Source organism: Nycticebus coucang, chromosome 9, assembly GCF_027406575.1.
Source record: "Nycticebus coucang isolate mNycCou1 chromosome 9, mNycCou1.pri, whole genome shotgun sequence".
NCBI classification, from domain to species: Eukaryota; Metazoa; Chordata; class Mammalia; order Primates; family Lorisidae; genus Nycticebus; species Nycticebus coucang.
In genome coordinates this window covers 72266235-72279186 of record NC_069788.1, presented here as the reverse complement: position 1 = coordinate 72279186, position 12952 = coordinate 72266235, and the positions used below count along the sequence as shown (strand labels likewise).

The following is a 12952-nucleotide window of genomic DNA, read 5'->3' as shown; positions in this document are numbered from 1 at the left end:
CTCCCCTTCTTCCCTTCCTCCTCCCCTCCCCTCCCCTCCCCTCTTCCCTTCCTCCTTCCTCAGCCATACTCCCCTTCTCCTTCCTCTTGCCCCTTTCTCTTTCCCTCACATCCAGGACAAGTTGAAACAGAACTTCAGGTGCATTTTGAAACCTGGTATTTACAGTACAAAAGGAATCCAAATAAAAGGAGAGGATAGACCAGAAAACCTGGGGAGGGAGGGCTGTTCCTCTGCCAGAGGTTGTCTTGTCTGTGGGGTTGAGGGCGACACAGGGCCTGCCAGAGAGTTCTCATGTGTATATCTGTCAAGTGGAGCACATGACCTCATGCAGATTTCGTTATGTGCTGGTCACTCATTTACTACCAAGCAAGGGGAACAAAGAGCCTTTAATGTAATGAGAAGACCTCCTTTCTCTTGCCAGCTAAGACTGCAGTGACCTTGAGTAGAGGTCACTGCAGGATGTCTGGGCAAGTCAGACAGGAGTTGTCCTGGGAAGTTCTCTGTGGGAGGACCACAGCCACCTAGGTCGGAAGGGGCCGCCCTGGCGGGGGCTCTCCTTGATACCCCCCCCTGCCTCCTCCCAAAGTCCCTCAGAGATATCTGGAGGGGGTAGTTCAAGAGCCTACCCCCAGCCCCAGGAGTGGGTGTGGCCAGAGGGTGAGGCATTAACTGTGGGCCCCAGCCCTCTTGTTCTTGCCTCAGTTACAGTGGGAGCAGGGCACATTTGAAGAGCCTACTGGGAGGGCCTTCTCAGCTCGTTTGATTTACTAGTATACTAGTCACGCTAAAAATCCTTAAATGGTGTCTTTCTCTTTGTGGTAAAATATAGGTGTTTTCTTGCAGTGCTCTGAAATCCCTTCATTCACTTTTATTTTTTGTTGTTTATTATTGTGTAATACTTTTAATTGCGATGCTATTATTTTTACTTTAAACATAGAAATCTTGGTTTCATTGTTAACTTTCTTTTAGTTTTTTGAAGTCAAAAACTTGCTCCATTATACTCAGGAGAAGGCAGAATGATGCTTTTGGTCATTGATGTTCTCAATATATTTTTAAATGTGTTTTGTTTATTTTCTTGAAAGGAAAGGGTGGAGGAGGGGGGACACATGCCAAGAATCCCAGGAGAGTGAATCAAAAGCGACTTTTTCTTTTTCCTTGCAATAGAAAGCTGGATAAATACGTATTTTTTTTCCTGCTTCAGGTCAGAAACCCTTCCCTTGTCAAAAATGCGATGCCTTCTTTTCTACCAAATCTAACTGTGAACGCCACCAGTTGCGCAAACATGGAGTTACCACCTGTTCCCTGAGAAGAAACGGGCTTATCCCCCAGTCAAAAGAGAGTGATGTTGGATCCCATGATAGCACAGGTAGTGCCGCCAGGTGATGGAGAACTGAGAGAGGGAGAGGCAGGAGTTCAGTTAAGAATCGTAGCAAACCTCAGTGTCTGAGCTGTGGTGGGGCTACTTCTCAGCCCACAGCCGAGAGAGGTGGGCCCTGCCAAGGGTGGGGAGTGTAACTCCTGGGTCAGGTCAGCATAGATGTACAGCAGGGCTGACAGTTGAGCCAGAAGCCTGGAGAATTCGGGAAATGATGGCAGAGACCCTAGGTGGCTTATCCAGACTACTAGGGAAGGTGTTTCTCTCCCAGCAGATGCCTTTGTTCCTGATGTTGGGAGGCAGGATGTAGAGGAACAGCTATAATTTTTAGCCTTCAGTGTGGACACATTCAAAAGGGATATGCAATTTTACAGGCTTGGGGAGCCCCAGCCTGTGCAGCTAACTCAGGAGCAGGGATGGGCCCCCTGGGATAGCCGGGTATTTCCAGGAATGAGGAGTGTGAGCCCTGGGTTGGGAGGGTGTAGTGTTTTTCTTTTCAGTAACTCTCTTCCCGGTATAAAACTGTGTCCTGTTTGAAAAAGCACTCTGCATGTCCTTTCTTTAATCACATCTCTGCCTGACCTGAATCCGGGTATCATTCTCCTGTGCTGATGTGTGCTTCCTCCCTTCAGCCCCCACAGAGCAATTAACGGCTGCCCAATAGGTCTTCTGCCGCCTTTTCTTCCCTTACAGCTTCTCTGTTTACTCATGTCCTTTACTGAGTATGCTCCATCCTCTCTGACTGTTGGGGTTCTCCATCTCCCACTCCCCAGAACTAAACAAAAAATCGCCTGCTGCAGAATTCCTCAGAGACCCCACCAGTTGGCGGTGGGTAGTAACAGTGACAGCATTACACTGCTGGATTCAGTTCTTGGGGCCTTGAAAACTTGACATTTCCCCATTGCTTAAAGCCAAAGATAATTCCCCTGTGTTTTTCTAAGGTATAATTGTGCCCTGGATGGGGATAGAGTGTGTGTTTTAGGGAACTTTCCCACCCCCAGCCCCAGGAGTGGATGTGGACAGAGGGTGGGGCATTAACCGCGGCATTAACATCTGAACTGAGCTCCTCCTCTGAGCTCATCTCCACTGCCCTGCCCCACTCCTCCAGAGCCCTGGTGATGCTACCTCTGAGTGCTCTTGCCGGCCCTTCAGTCTGGGTCAGACCCTCTAAGGATCAGACTCCTCCCCTAGCTTCGTTTCCACATAATACACTAGGATCTTTGAGTAAAGAAAGGTGTGGGTGCCCCTGGAGTCTTGCCATAGCTTAGCTCTCTGTGAGCCAAGGATGGTCTGCTTTTCAACCTTCAGGAAAGCCACAGTGATGGTGGCAGAGCACACATTTGCTGCAGACGGTTCTATTAATGTTTAACCATCGGCCGCCACCTTACGTGTTAGTCTGGAACATTTTTTCTCAGACTAGTTTAGAAAGCAGCTGTGTGATTCTTCCCACAGCAGTTACAAAGGAAGGAAAGCAGCTGATAACTGGGGGAGTTTAAGGGAGCCGATGGGTTCCCATATTTACAAACAAGTCTTAAAAGTGTAGTCATCATACTGGATGTGCGTATTTTGCATTTAGCATCTTGATCATGTGGGAAGAAACACTGGGACTCCTATCTGAGGGGCAGCCTAGAACCCTGCAGACACAAAGCTAAATCAGAGTTTATGGTGTCAGCTTCAGTTCAGAACCAAGTTTTACATTGCAGATACTTTTATAAGTTTGCAGTTATAAGTTTTGTTTTTCTAAATCGCATCATAGCCCTTCCACTCCTCCACCCTGTTCCAGAAGTTGTATAGGTTTTCTTGAAGGGACAAAGCCTTTGAAAAAAGAAAAGTCACTGAAAGTTGTAATGTGAAACCAGCAAAGAGAAAACACATGTTTGGTTTAATTGTAGTCACAATCCATGATGAAAAAAAGGACTGAGATTTAAGAGGGAGAAAAAGGGATTAGGAAATAGAGTTTAGTGACTTCAAGGAGAATTTTTAAAAAGAGGTAAACCTGATGGGGCTGGGGTGAGGGCTTCATACGGGATGGGGCTCTCTCCTATGAAGCTGAAAGTGAGGCTTTGGAGGAAGACTTTTTTTTTAGAGGCAGGAAGCAACCAAGGAAGAGCTTGACAGGTTTTCTGGGTTTATATGCCTAGTTCACATTTTCTTTTCTTTTTTTCTTTCTTTTTTTTTTTTGAGACAGAACCTCAAGCTGTAGCCCTGGGTAGAGTGCTGTGACATCGCAGCTCATAGCAACCTCCAACTCTTGGGCTTAAGTGATTCTCTTGCCTCAGCCTCCCAAGTAGCTGGGACTATGGGTGCCCACCACAACACCCAGCTATTTTTTTTTTTTTTTTAATGTAGTTGTCATTGTTTGGCAGACCCGGGCTGAATTAGAACCCACCAGCTCCGGTGTATGTGACTGGCTCCCAAGCCGCAGAGCTGCAAGTGCCTGGCCTAGATCACATTTTCTTAAAATTCATTAGCATTTAAAAACATAGGTCAGACTTTTTGGTCATGTAAGGTCTTTCAAAAAAAAAAATAACCCCATGCTACTAAAAGAATGATAAAAATGCTGCAGTGGTGGGCAGGTCTCCTTTAAATGGGACCATATTGAATATTCTAATTTAAACTGAAACTCATTATTCACTCTGCTGGGCAGAGAGGTGTCATGGCCCACTCTTCCTCTTGGGGATACTGTTTGTCCTTCCCACCAAGGTCAGCTGCCTGATCGGGTAACTAATTTAGATTGGTTGTCTTCCCCATCTATGGAGAAACATTTAATTTTTAGGAAACAATAATCTTTAATTGTTGGGCTGGCTAGGGGAGTTTCCAGTGTCCTATAGGGGAAGCTTTGAGTTTGTAGTCTACTAGGATCCCTTAAGCTTCCGCTAGCCGTTTTCTTCAATGGTTAATAATATAGATGAGGAATAACAGGCAAAGAAGAAATGCATGTTTTTAAGGTAGCAGTGCTTATAAAAAGTCGTCAATCAGCTCAGCTACCTGCATTTGGGAGTTTGGGTGTTGAGGGGAGAAGGGATCTAAATAGGACCTGGCCTTATTAGATATTTATGATACATAAAGAGGTGAAGGATATTGTCCATAAGAATCACTTATAAAGCTTAGTTGGGGCCAGGCGCAGTGGCTCATGTCTGGAATCTCAGCATTTTGGGAGGCCCAGGAAGGAGGATCCCTTGCGGCCAGGAATTCAAGACCAGCCAGGGCAACATAGCAAGACCTCATCACTACAAAAAGGTACTGAAAAGTACCCAGATGTGGTGATGTATGCCTTTTCCTGCTGTAGGCAGAAGGATCACTTTAGCCCAGGCATTGAAGGTTGCAGTGAGCTGTGATGGCACCACTGCAGTCTAGCCTGAACAACAGAGCAAGACCTTGTCTCTAAAAAAGTAAAATAAAAAGATAAATATAAAAAATTTTTAAAACTCAAACGGAGTTGGTTGGAAATTGAAGGGCACAGGCTACCCTGCTAAAACACTCCCCCTGGTGGGAGTTTGGTAGACTACAATCAAACCCCATTTGTCCAAAGAGGAAGTTAGTTGACCTTTCTTGTACTTATGGGGAACTCTCCATGATCCATACCAAAGAACAGAACAGTTTGATCTTAGTATATTTACCTGGATTTGGTTTCAGAATTCATTTTTATTTTTTTCAAGGTGTATCATTTTAAATATGTTTCAAAAATTAAAATAATCCATGTTCTTTGCTGAAAAAACCAATTAATAGAAATGGCATAAGATACACTGGTGCAAAGAGAAAGTAACCAGAGATTAAACCTTTCTAAAAATATCGCCACAAAGTCAACAAGTAGATTGAACATTTTATATTTTTATTGTAAAGTTTATACTAAAATCCATTCTATAGATGCTCTATTGAAATGATTCAAGAAAATGAGCATCTTGGTTTTCCTTGGAATGCAGCCTAGACACTGGTGTGCATATCTCAGGATTCATATCTTTTAAGTGTTCAGGTAACTTTCAAAAATCATTTCTTGTCAAAAATTTTACAGTCACACTGTAATTATTTGTTTCCCTTTGAAGCCTCTTTTGATGCCCCAACAGCGGCTGCCAAAAGGTACAGTCAAATATAAAACAAACGAAACAAAGTGATGTAAGTAGACATTATGCAGGCAACTGTAGGCACACCAAAAGCCCCAGGCAGGGTATCTCCTCACACCGTGGGCAGAGGCAGCTCCTTACCTCAGACCCCAAGGCCACTTTGATGGCAGATAATCTCAAATGGGACATTAAAGAGGAATAATAGATGGGGACTGACACTGCACTGTGTCTGGTCAAATCAAGGGAGATTCCAAATTAGTTACATTAATCTTTGTGGTTCAAGCACTATAATCAGTTCTAGCATATAAAGGAAGGTACATCAAATATTTGTGTTATGTGACAAGGAATTCCGCCTGCCTGATTCTCAGAGGAGCTCCTGAATCCCTCCAGTAATAAGCCATTGGACCTATAGTTGAATAGTAGGTCCTAGCCAGCTTGGGAAAGTCATTAAGTCCTAGTTCAACCTGAATAAAGAGAAGGCAAGGCAGCACTTTTGACACTGGTTAGTGTCGTTAAAGTTGCTATAGTGCTGTCCCTTAAGAGGGTTGTTGAAAACTGGTGGGCTTTCCACATACAGTTTCACTGTGCAGTGGAAACGTAGCAACCAAGGAGGAGGTAAGAAGTCAGGGCTGCCCAGGCGCCTCATCTCCAAACCATCCACAGTCCTTCACTGTCTGCTCCCCTGCGTCTGTGCTCGTGCCACGCCTGGCATGGAGGGAGCCCTTCCCTTTGCAATGTTCCCACCACTCATGGAGCTGACGGCAGCCAGAAAGCCTACAAGTGTACACGTGTCGTCCTTGGCCTCTGAACTCTTCACCTGGAAGTGAGCTGTCAGGCAAGAGCATATGTACCATCTACACAGAATGCAGGCTTGGGGTTCTTTCCTAGGAAACTCATCAGAGACTTTGCTTTGGAGGATTCTGGGGGTGGTCCTGTGTATGTTGCATGTTTGTATAATCTCTTTGCTCTGGAAAAATAACTTACAACTCAGCTTCCTCAACCTCCCTAGTGCTGAGAGCCTCTGGAATGCACCCCTCTCCTACCTCGCAGCCCCTGTCTGTGCTGCCTGAGTCACTCACACCTTCCTGTGGGGTGGGGGCAGCTGAGCATCTGTGTGTGTGGCAGGGGAGGCCCAGCTCATCCTGGGAACCCACCTGCAGGCATGTGGAGGCTGTTTTGGCCTTTCTGAAGTTCCCAGGTTCGTCTTGGTCCTCAGGGATATAAGGGGTGATGAGAATGGGGGGCAAGAGAAGTCCTTGCTGGGTCTGGGGTGTGGGCTGCCAGGGTGGGTCTAGCTGAGTCCTTCTTGTGTCCTTGGAAGGGGCGTCCTTGGTGGCATCCTGTCTGAACTCCAGCACTGTGCTTGCCCATACAGATAGCCAGTCAGACGCAGAGCCGTCGGCCACAGCAGGCGAAGTGCTAGATCTCACCTCAAGGGACAGGGAGCAGCCACCATCCCAGGGAGCCACTGAGCTTGGCCAAGGTGCAGGGGACCACCCTGTAGAGGAGGCTGAAGCAGGGATAGACTCCCTTGTGAATAAGGAAGAGAAGGGCACCCAGGAGAAACAGGAGCCAGAGGAGGAGCACGGCACAGAGGAGAGAGCCCAGGACACCAATGGCACTGATGGTGCAGAGGAAGACACAGCCAGCAACAAGAGCCTCGACCTGGACTTCGCCAGTAAACTCATGGACTTCAAGCTGGCTGAGGGCGAGGCAGGCGCCGTGGGCAGTGAAGGCTCTGCCCCTCAGGACCAGAAGCATGCCTGCGACACCTGCGGGAAGAGCTTCAAGTTCCTAGGCACCCTGAGCCGTCACAGGAAAGCACACAGCCGTCAGGAGCCCAGGGATGAGAAGGGTGCACCGCCTCCAGAGGGTGAGGGTGGAGTGGCGGACAGGCCACCGCCCAGCCCTGAGCCAGAGGAGAAGCCCATGGAGCCCGCAGCAGTGGCGCTGGAGCCAGCAGTGGATACGAGGGAAGCCTCGGTAGAGAAGCAGGGCGAGGAGGAGGCTGACGGCCCCTCCGATGGGGAGGGCACAGCAGAGAAGAGGTCTTCGGAGAAGAGTGATGATGACAAGAAACCAAAGACAGACTCCCCCAAAAGCGTGGCCAGCAAGGCGGACAAGAGGAAGAAAGTCTGCAGCGTGTGCAACAAACGGTTCTGGTCACTGCAGGACCTGACCCGGCACATGCGGTCCCACACAGGTAAAGGGGGAGGACCAGGCACGCAGCTGCCATGGGAGGCAGTCGGGTCCAGACTGGTGCGGGAGGCCCCCGAGATAGCGTTTGCTGAGGTTGTCAGTGTGTCCTCTGAGAGGGCCTGGGTAAAGTAGGAGTTTTAAGGAATTGTCCTTTTAGCCCTTGAAAGTGGTGTAGGCATCTTAGGGCTAGGCAGGAGGGTGGTCCCTCAGCACTGGTGCTCTTGAGAGCATTATGATGTGTCTCTCAGTCCATCTGAGCCCAGCTACAGAATGGGGTTCATGGCTGTCCTGCCTTAAGCAGGTATCTAGAAGAAGGTGAATGTTAGGCACGTGGGGCCATGGAGTCGCCTCAGGTCTATTCCTGTGGCAGGAAGACACCTGCCTCCCCAGACCCCCGTGGGGTAGGCACTGTGTTACCCATTAAAATCAAGTGGCTTTTCCTCCTGACTGCATGGCAGTGGGTCTTCAGCGACCGCATCCTCTGCTGCTGCTACTCAAGCACAACGGGGCTTTCATGCTCCTCTTGTAGCCCACTCACCACCTACAGTATAGAGGCTGACAGCACAACCCACAGCGGGCACATGCTTCCCCACATATATCAGCCCCGGGCTCAGGGGTGTGAAGGCTGCATGCTGGGCTCAGAGATATTCCTGGGCTTGACAGGTGACTGTCGCAGCTGCCCCTGGCTCTGTGTGAACCTTTGGAAAAGCCCCGGCTGCTGCACATCAGATGCAGAGAACATCCGCCTTTGACTTAGGAGGTGCTGCTGTCCGTGCAGAGCCCTAGGGGACAGTCTGCTCCTGTCTTTCTGCTAGACTATCTCCCAGGTTCTGGTCGAGGCAAGTCTGTGTGTCCTAGAAGCCTCTGCTTCTGGGATTCTGATCTGCTGTTTGAGTATGTAGAACACTGAGGTTGAAAGGAGCAAGAGAGTGTGGCCCTTGTTGGCTAGTTCAGATAAAGAAGAGAACTCTGACTGAGTAGAGAGGGAGCCCCCACCACATGCTGCCCAGGGAGATGGGTATGGGTGGCCTTAGTATTATTAATGGATACACAATCTTTCTCCTGTCCTCCAGGGGAGAGGCCATACAAATGTCAGACCTGCGAGCGAACCTTCACCTTGAAGCACAGCCTAGTTCGCCACCAGCGGATCCACCAGAAAGCCAGGCACACCAAACACCATGGGAAGGACAGCGACAAGGATGAGCGGGGTGAGGAGGACAGTGAGAATGAGTCCACTCACAGTGGCAACAACCCAGTCTCGGAGAGTGAGGCTGAGTCAGCTCCTAACACCAGCAACCACGTGACCGTCACCCGGAGCCGGAAAGAGAGCTTGGCCAGTGCGGCCAAGGATTGCTGCCGCAGGGAGGAGAAGGTCACAGCGGAGCAGGTGGCCGAGCCAACCCGGGGTGACCCTGACCTGGAGAGCCCCACAACCCTGGTGCCAGACCTGCTGGAGCCGCGCAGCAAGAGGCCTACCCACCCCATCCTGACCACTGGCGACGGGGCCTCGCAGCTCCTGGGAATGGAATGACAGCCCGCTGGTCCCCCTCAGCACACAGACAAACCAGCAGAGCAGAGCATCCAAATCTGTACTTCATGAGGTTTCCTCTGTGCTCTCCGCTTGCCGGGGAGTGAGAACGAGAGACGAACAAGAGCGTGGCCACCCGCTCAGTGCCATATCCTCACCACAGGCGTGCGAGGCCACAGTGCATGCCGAGTCCAGTGCCTTAACTACTCACCGGATCCTTCCACCTCGTCGGGAGTGTGGTGTTTTTCCAAAATGACTTCTTTAAAAAACAAAACAAATATTTTAATGAATTGAGAGGACCTCTTCATTTGAGCATTAACGTTACCTTTTGTATTGGTGTGCGTGTGAGCTTGTTCTTGTGAATCTGTGATAGTACTGTTTGTTCTGTGAGCTGGAAACAGAAGAAAAAAAACATACCCTTGGATACCCATAGCCAATAACTGGAAGAAAATGATGTGAATTTCATATAAGTGACCAGAGGAGAGATGGATAAGATGATAATTTCTCAAATAGACCTTTTTTTTTTCCTGTTTGCTACATGGTAGAGCTGTCGTCTGGTCCTTGGTATTACAGGATGTGGTTGATGAAGGTTTCCAATATGGTTTCAAGCCAGGAAAGATTCTAGCTTCAACCTCGTGTTTCTATTCTTTCAGCGTTAGACGTGGTTACTGTTCAAGTTTTAAGACATTTGTTCTTAATTTACAGAGAAGAGTTAACCCCCCTGACACCCCCACCAGCAACTTAGCTATGGAAAACATATATGGATGGCATATATTTGATTTTCCCCCTCTCTCCTTTCAGTGTATGTATTATTAATATTATTATTAATATTATTTTTAGTTCATCAGTTTCCTGGTCTCTGCAGTCAGCAGAAACAAATGGGCAATATTTGTCCTAGGAGACCTGTGCTGCCTCTGGGTCCCTGTAAACCTTTGCCTGTGGCTGCCGCTGGCACCCTTGGGTGGTAGCTCTTCTACTGTACTCAGACAAGCCTTTCTTTCATGACTGCAGAATCCAGCAGGGGCCATGAGCGGTCGTCCCAAACACGGCCAAGGAGAGCAGCCTAGAGAAGGGAGAGTGTGGATGCATGCGTCCGGGGAGCAGGCGTGGAGAAGCCAGGGTGTGCCCGGAGCACTGCAGAGATAGCTTTTGAGAAAGCAAGGCGGTGAGGAGCGCCTTACTCACCAGCGAGGTATCCCCAGGCTTCCTGCTAAGCTCGGTCCAAGCCTTACCCAGCTGTGCTACTGTCATTTGCAAAGCGAGGAAATACTACTACTGGTAACAAAACTACATGCAAGATGTCAAATGAGAAACAGGTGTATATTTACCTTCCTGCGATTCGAGGTTGGTGCCTCAACATAAATGTGCTGTTCCTAAGTTTCTTAAATAGTTCAAACCCCTGGGTGCAAAAAAGGCAGGATTATTCTTCCCATGAGCATCCTGTACAGGCAATAGCCTCCCTCACTGTGGCCTGCAGCGAGGGGAATACATCCTACTGTAGCTGAGCTCGGGCAGCGTCCTGCAGTCAGGACCTCGATGCTCGAGCCAGCCTGCTGCCGGGGACCCCTGTGTTTGCTCCACTCGGAGCCCCCTGCCTCCTCTGGGGAGGCATCCCTCTGCCCCAGCGTCCCTCCTCGGCTCTCTATGGCCCCATGGGCTCATTTACTTTTAGACTTGTGTGCACAAAGACAACGCGTGCCCCTTTTTCTCCACCCATTTCTGGTGGCTGAAATCCAACCTGCCAGACTTCAAAGGAAGATAGATAATCTTGAGGTAATGAAAAGTGATATCTTTGCGTATGAAAGGAAAAAGGTGAGGTATATATGATTTTTAACTGTATTAGGGATGTATGAACCAGTTTTAAAGTGAGGTTTTATTTACTGTAGAGATGAATGCAAATCAGAACCAATGATCCCTTTGGTCTACTTAGTTAAAACCAGTTCATACATCCCTTAGTGGGGTTTTTTTTAATTATGATTGTTATTGTTATTTTTGTTGTTATTATTATTTGGGGTTTCTTTGTGTTTTGTTTTTCTTTGCAACTCTCCACACTAAACTCGCAATATTGTGGGGAGGAGCCGTGACTAAACGCTACGCTGCGGTGAGAAGTAGCAGTAATCAGCTCCCAGCGATGTGTGTAGCCGGGGCTGCAGCTCGCAATATCACTATTGATTTAAAGCTTTATTTAGCCTTCATCTGTACCCTCGTAGTCAATAAGGTCTTGCCACATTTTACTAGTGAGGTTGAGAAATGTATTATTTGTTTGTTGTTCTGCCCCTTCCCCAATATTAAACTGTGAAATTTGTGATTTGTTTAAAACTCTGGGTGAATCATAGCTTAGTTTGCATGTCCAGCTAATTTGTTTCTATACATTTTGTTTGATTCTCTTTCTCCTCTCAGGGCTTTTACAAAAAATATATATATGGATCTTTTGAAAAGTTTTTGAGGTGCAAGTTTTTTCTCTTTTTTTTCCCTTTTCGTTGATTAATGGACACAATGCTGAGATTCAATCACTACATGAAACACCTGGCTGTGAAAACAAAACAAAACAAAAAAGACCCCAGAGGGCTGTTTTCTGAGCAGCTCTGGGGAAGCTACGTTAACAGTCGGATGCCAGTTTCAGAAAGATTCATCCTATGTTCTGACTCTCTGTTCGTCTCTTTCCTCTCCCTCTTTCTCCAAGAAGGAAGTTGATCCTAGTGATTTCAGCCCATGCATTAAACAGGAAACAATAATAAATGTCTAGAATTCATCTTTTTCTAAAGGGAACTTAAAAACTGCTGCTACATGTTAATGTACAAAACTGGTTTATGCCACATGAACAGAGAATCACAAGTTTGGTTTTGGTACTTTTTGTTCCTCTTTGTATTCAGTTGTATAGAACTTCCAAATTCAGAATAAAAAGAAAGCTGTTGTGTATCAAACCATCTAAGCAATAAATGTTATATTTTAAAAGCGGCAGATTGCCTGTCACATAGCTGTCCTGTGATTTGCTATCATCCCGTCCCCACACTCACAGTCCACTTGGGGCAGGTCACAGGTGTCAGGTGCCATCGGGGAGTCACAGGCCCATTTACCGACACTACGGGCATCCCAGGTACACAAAAAGCGGCACATCACCTGGGCAGCATCTTTTAGAAAGTGTGGCTGCAGTTGTGGGGGCTGTCTTGAGAGAATGCGGCATTGTCACCGTCTGAGCTTCGGAATGAGAGGCTTCATCCTGGGTGCACAGGCCCAGCAGGTGAGACCAAGGGGGCACCGTGATGCAGGCCACTCTCAGTCCTTGTTTAGCAATGACTAAAGCCAGCAATTGTGTTTTCTGGGCTCTCACTCCTCTGAGAAGTCCTTGCCTCTTCCTCCAACCCCATTATAAGGGATTGAGTCAGCGTGGGGTGGAGGAAGAACAAAATGTGCTAGTGTAGGCAGAGTTCAGTAACCCCGGGGTGGGGGGTCTATCATAAAAAAGCAATGGGCGAAACCCTGTATCTTCTAACAAGGGAGTGGTTCTCAAACAACATTGAAGGAAGTTGGTTATGGAAGAAGCAATTGTAGATAATGCTAAAAAAAATACATTGAGCATTCTATGCTCTGCACTTTTTTTTTTTCTTGAGAGAGTCTCCCTTTGTCATCCTGGGTAGAGTGCCATGGCATCGTCATATAGCTAACGACAACCTCAAACTCTTGGGCTCACTGCATCCTCTTGCCTCAGCCTCCGAAGTAGCTGGAATTACAGCCGCCCACCACAACGGTCAGCTCGTTTTTCTGTTTTCAGTACAGATGGGGTCTTGC

At 47.8% G+C, this 12952-nt stretch overlaps 1 protein-coding gene across 8 annotated transcripts in view; it reads left to right on the top strand.

Moving 5' to 3' along the window:
- Window positions 1-12124, top strand: part of RREB1 (ras responsive element binding protein 1) — a 213912-nt gene extending 201788 nt beyond the window's left edge. For 7 of the 8 annotated variants that reach the window (XM_053601279.1, XM_053601278.1, XM_053601273.1 and 4 more), the window contains exons 11-13: window positions 1202-1366; window positions 6812-7639; window positions 8709-12124. In XM_053601279.1, the coding sequence (XP_053457254.1) occupies window positions 1202-1366; window positions 6812-7639; window positions 8709-9166 (1451 nt within the window). In that variant the 3' untranslated portion in view covers window positions 9167-12124. The remainder of the gene's footprint in view (window positions 1-1201; window positions 1367-6811; window positions 7640-8708) is intronic. The other variant, XM_053601280.1, reaches the window with a different exon arrangement.
- The last annotated feature ends 828 nt before the right edge of the window (window positions 12125-12952 follow it).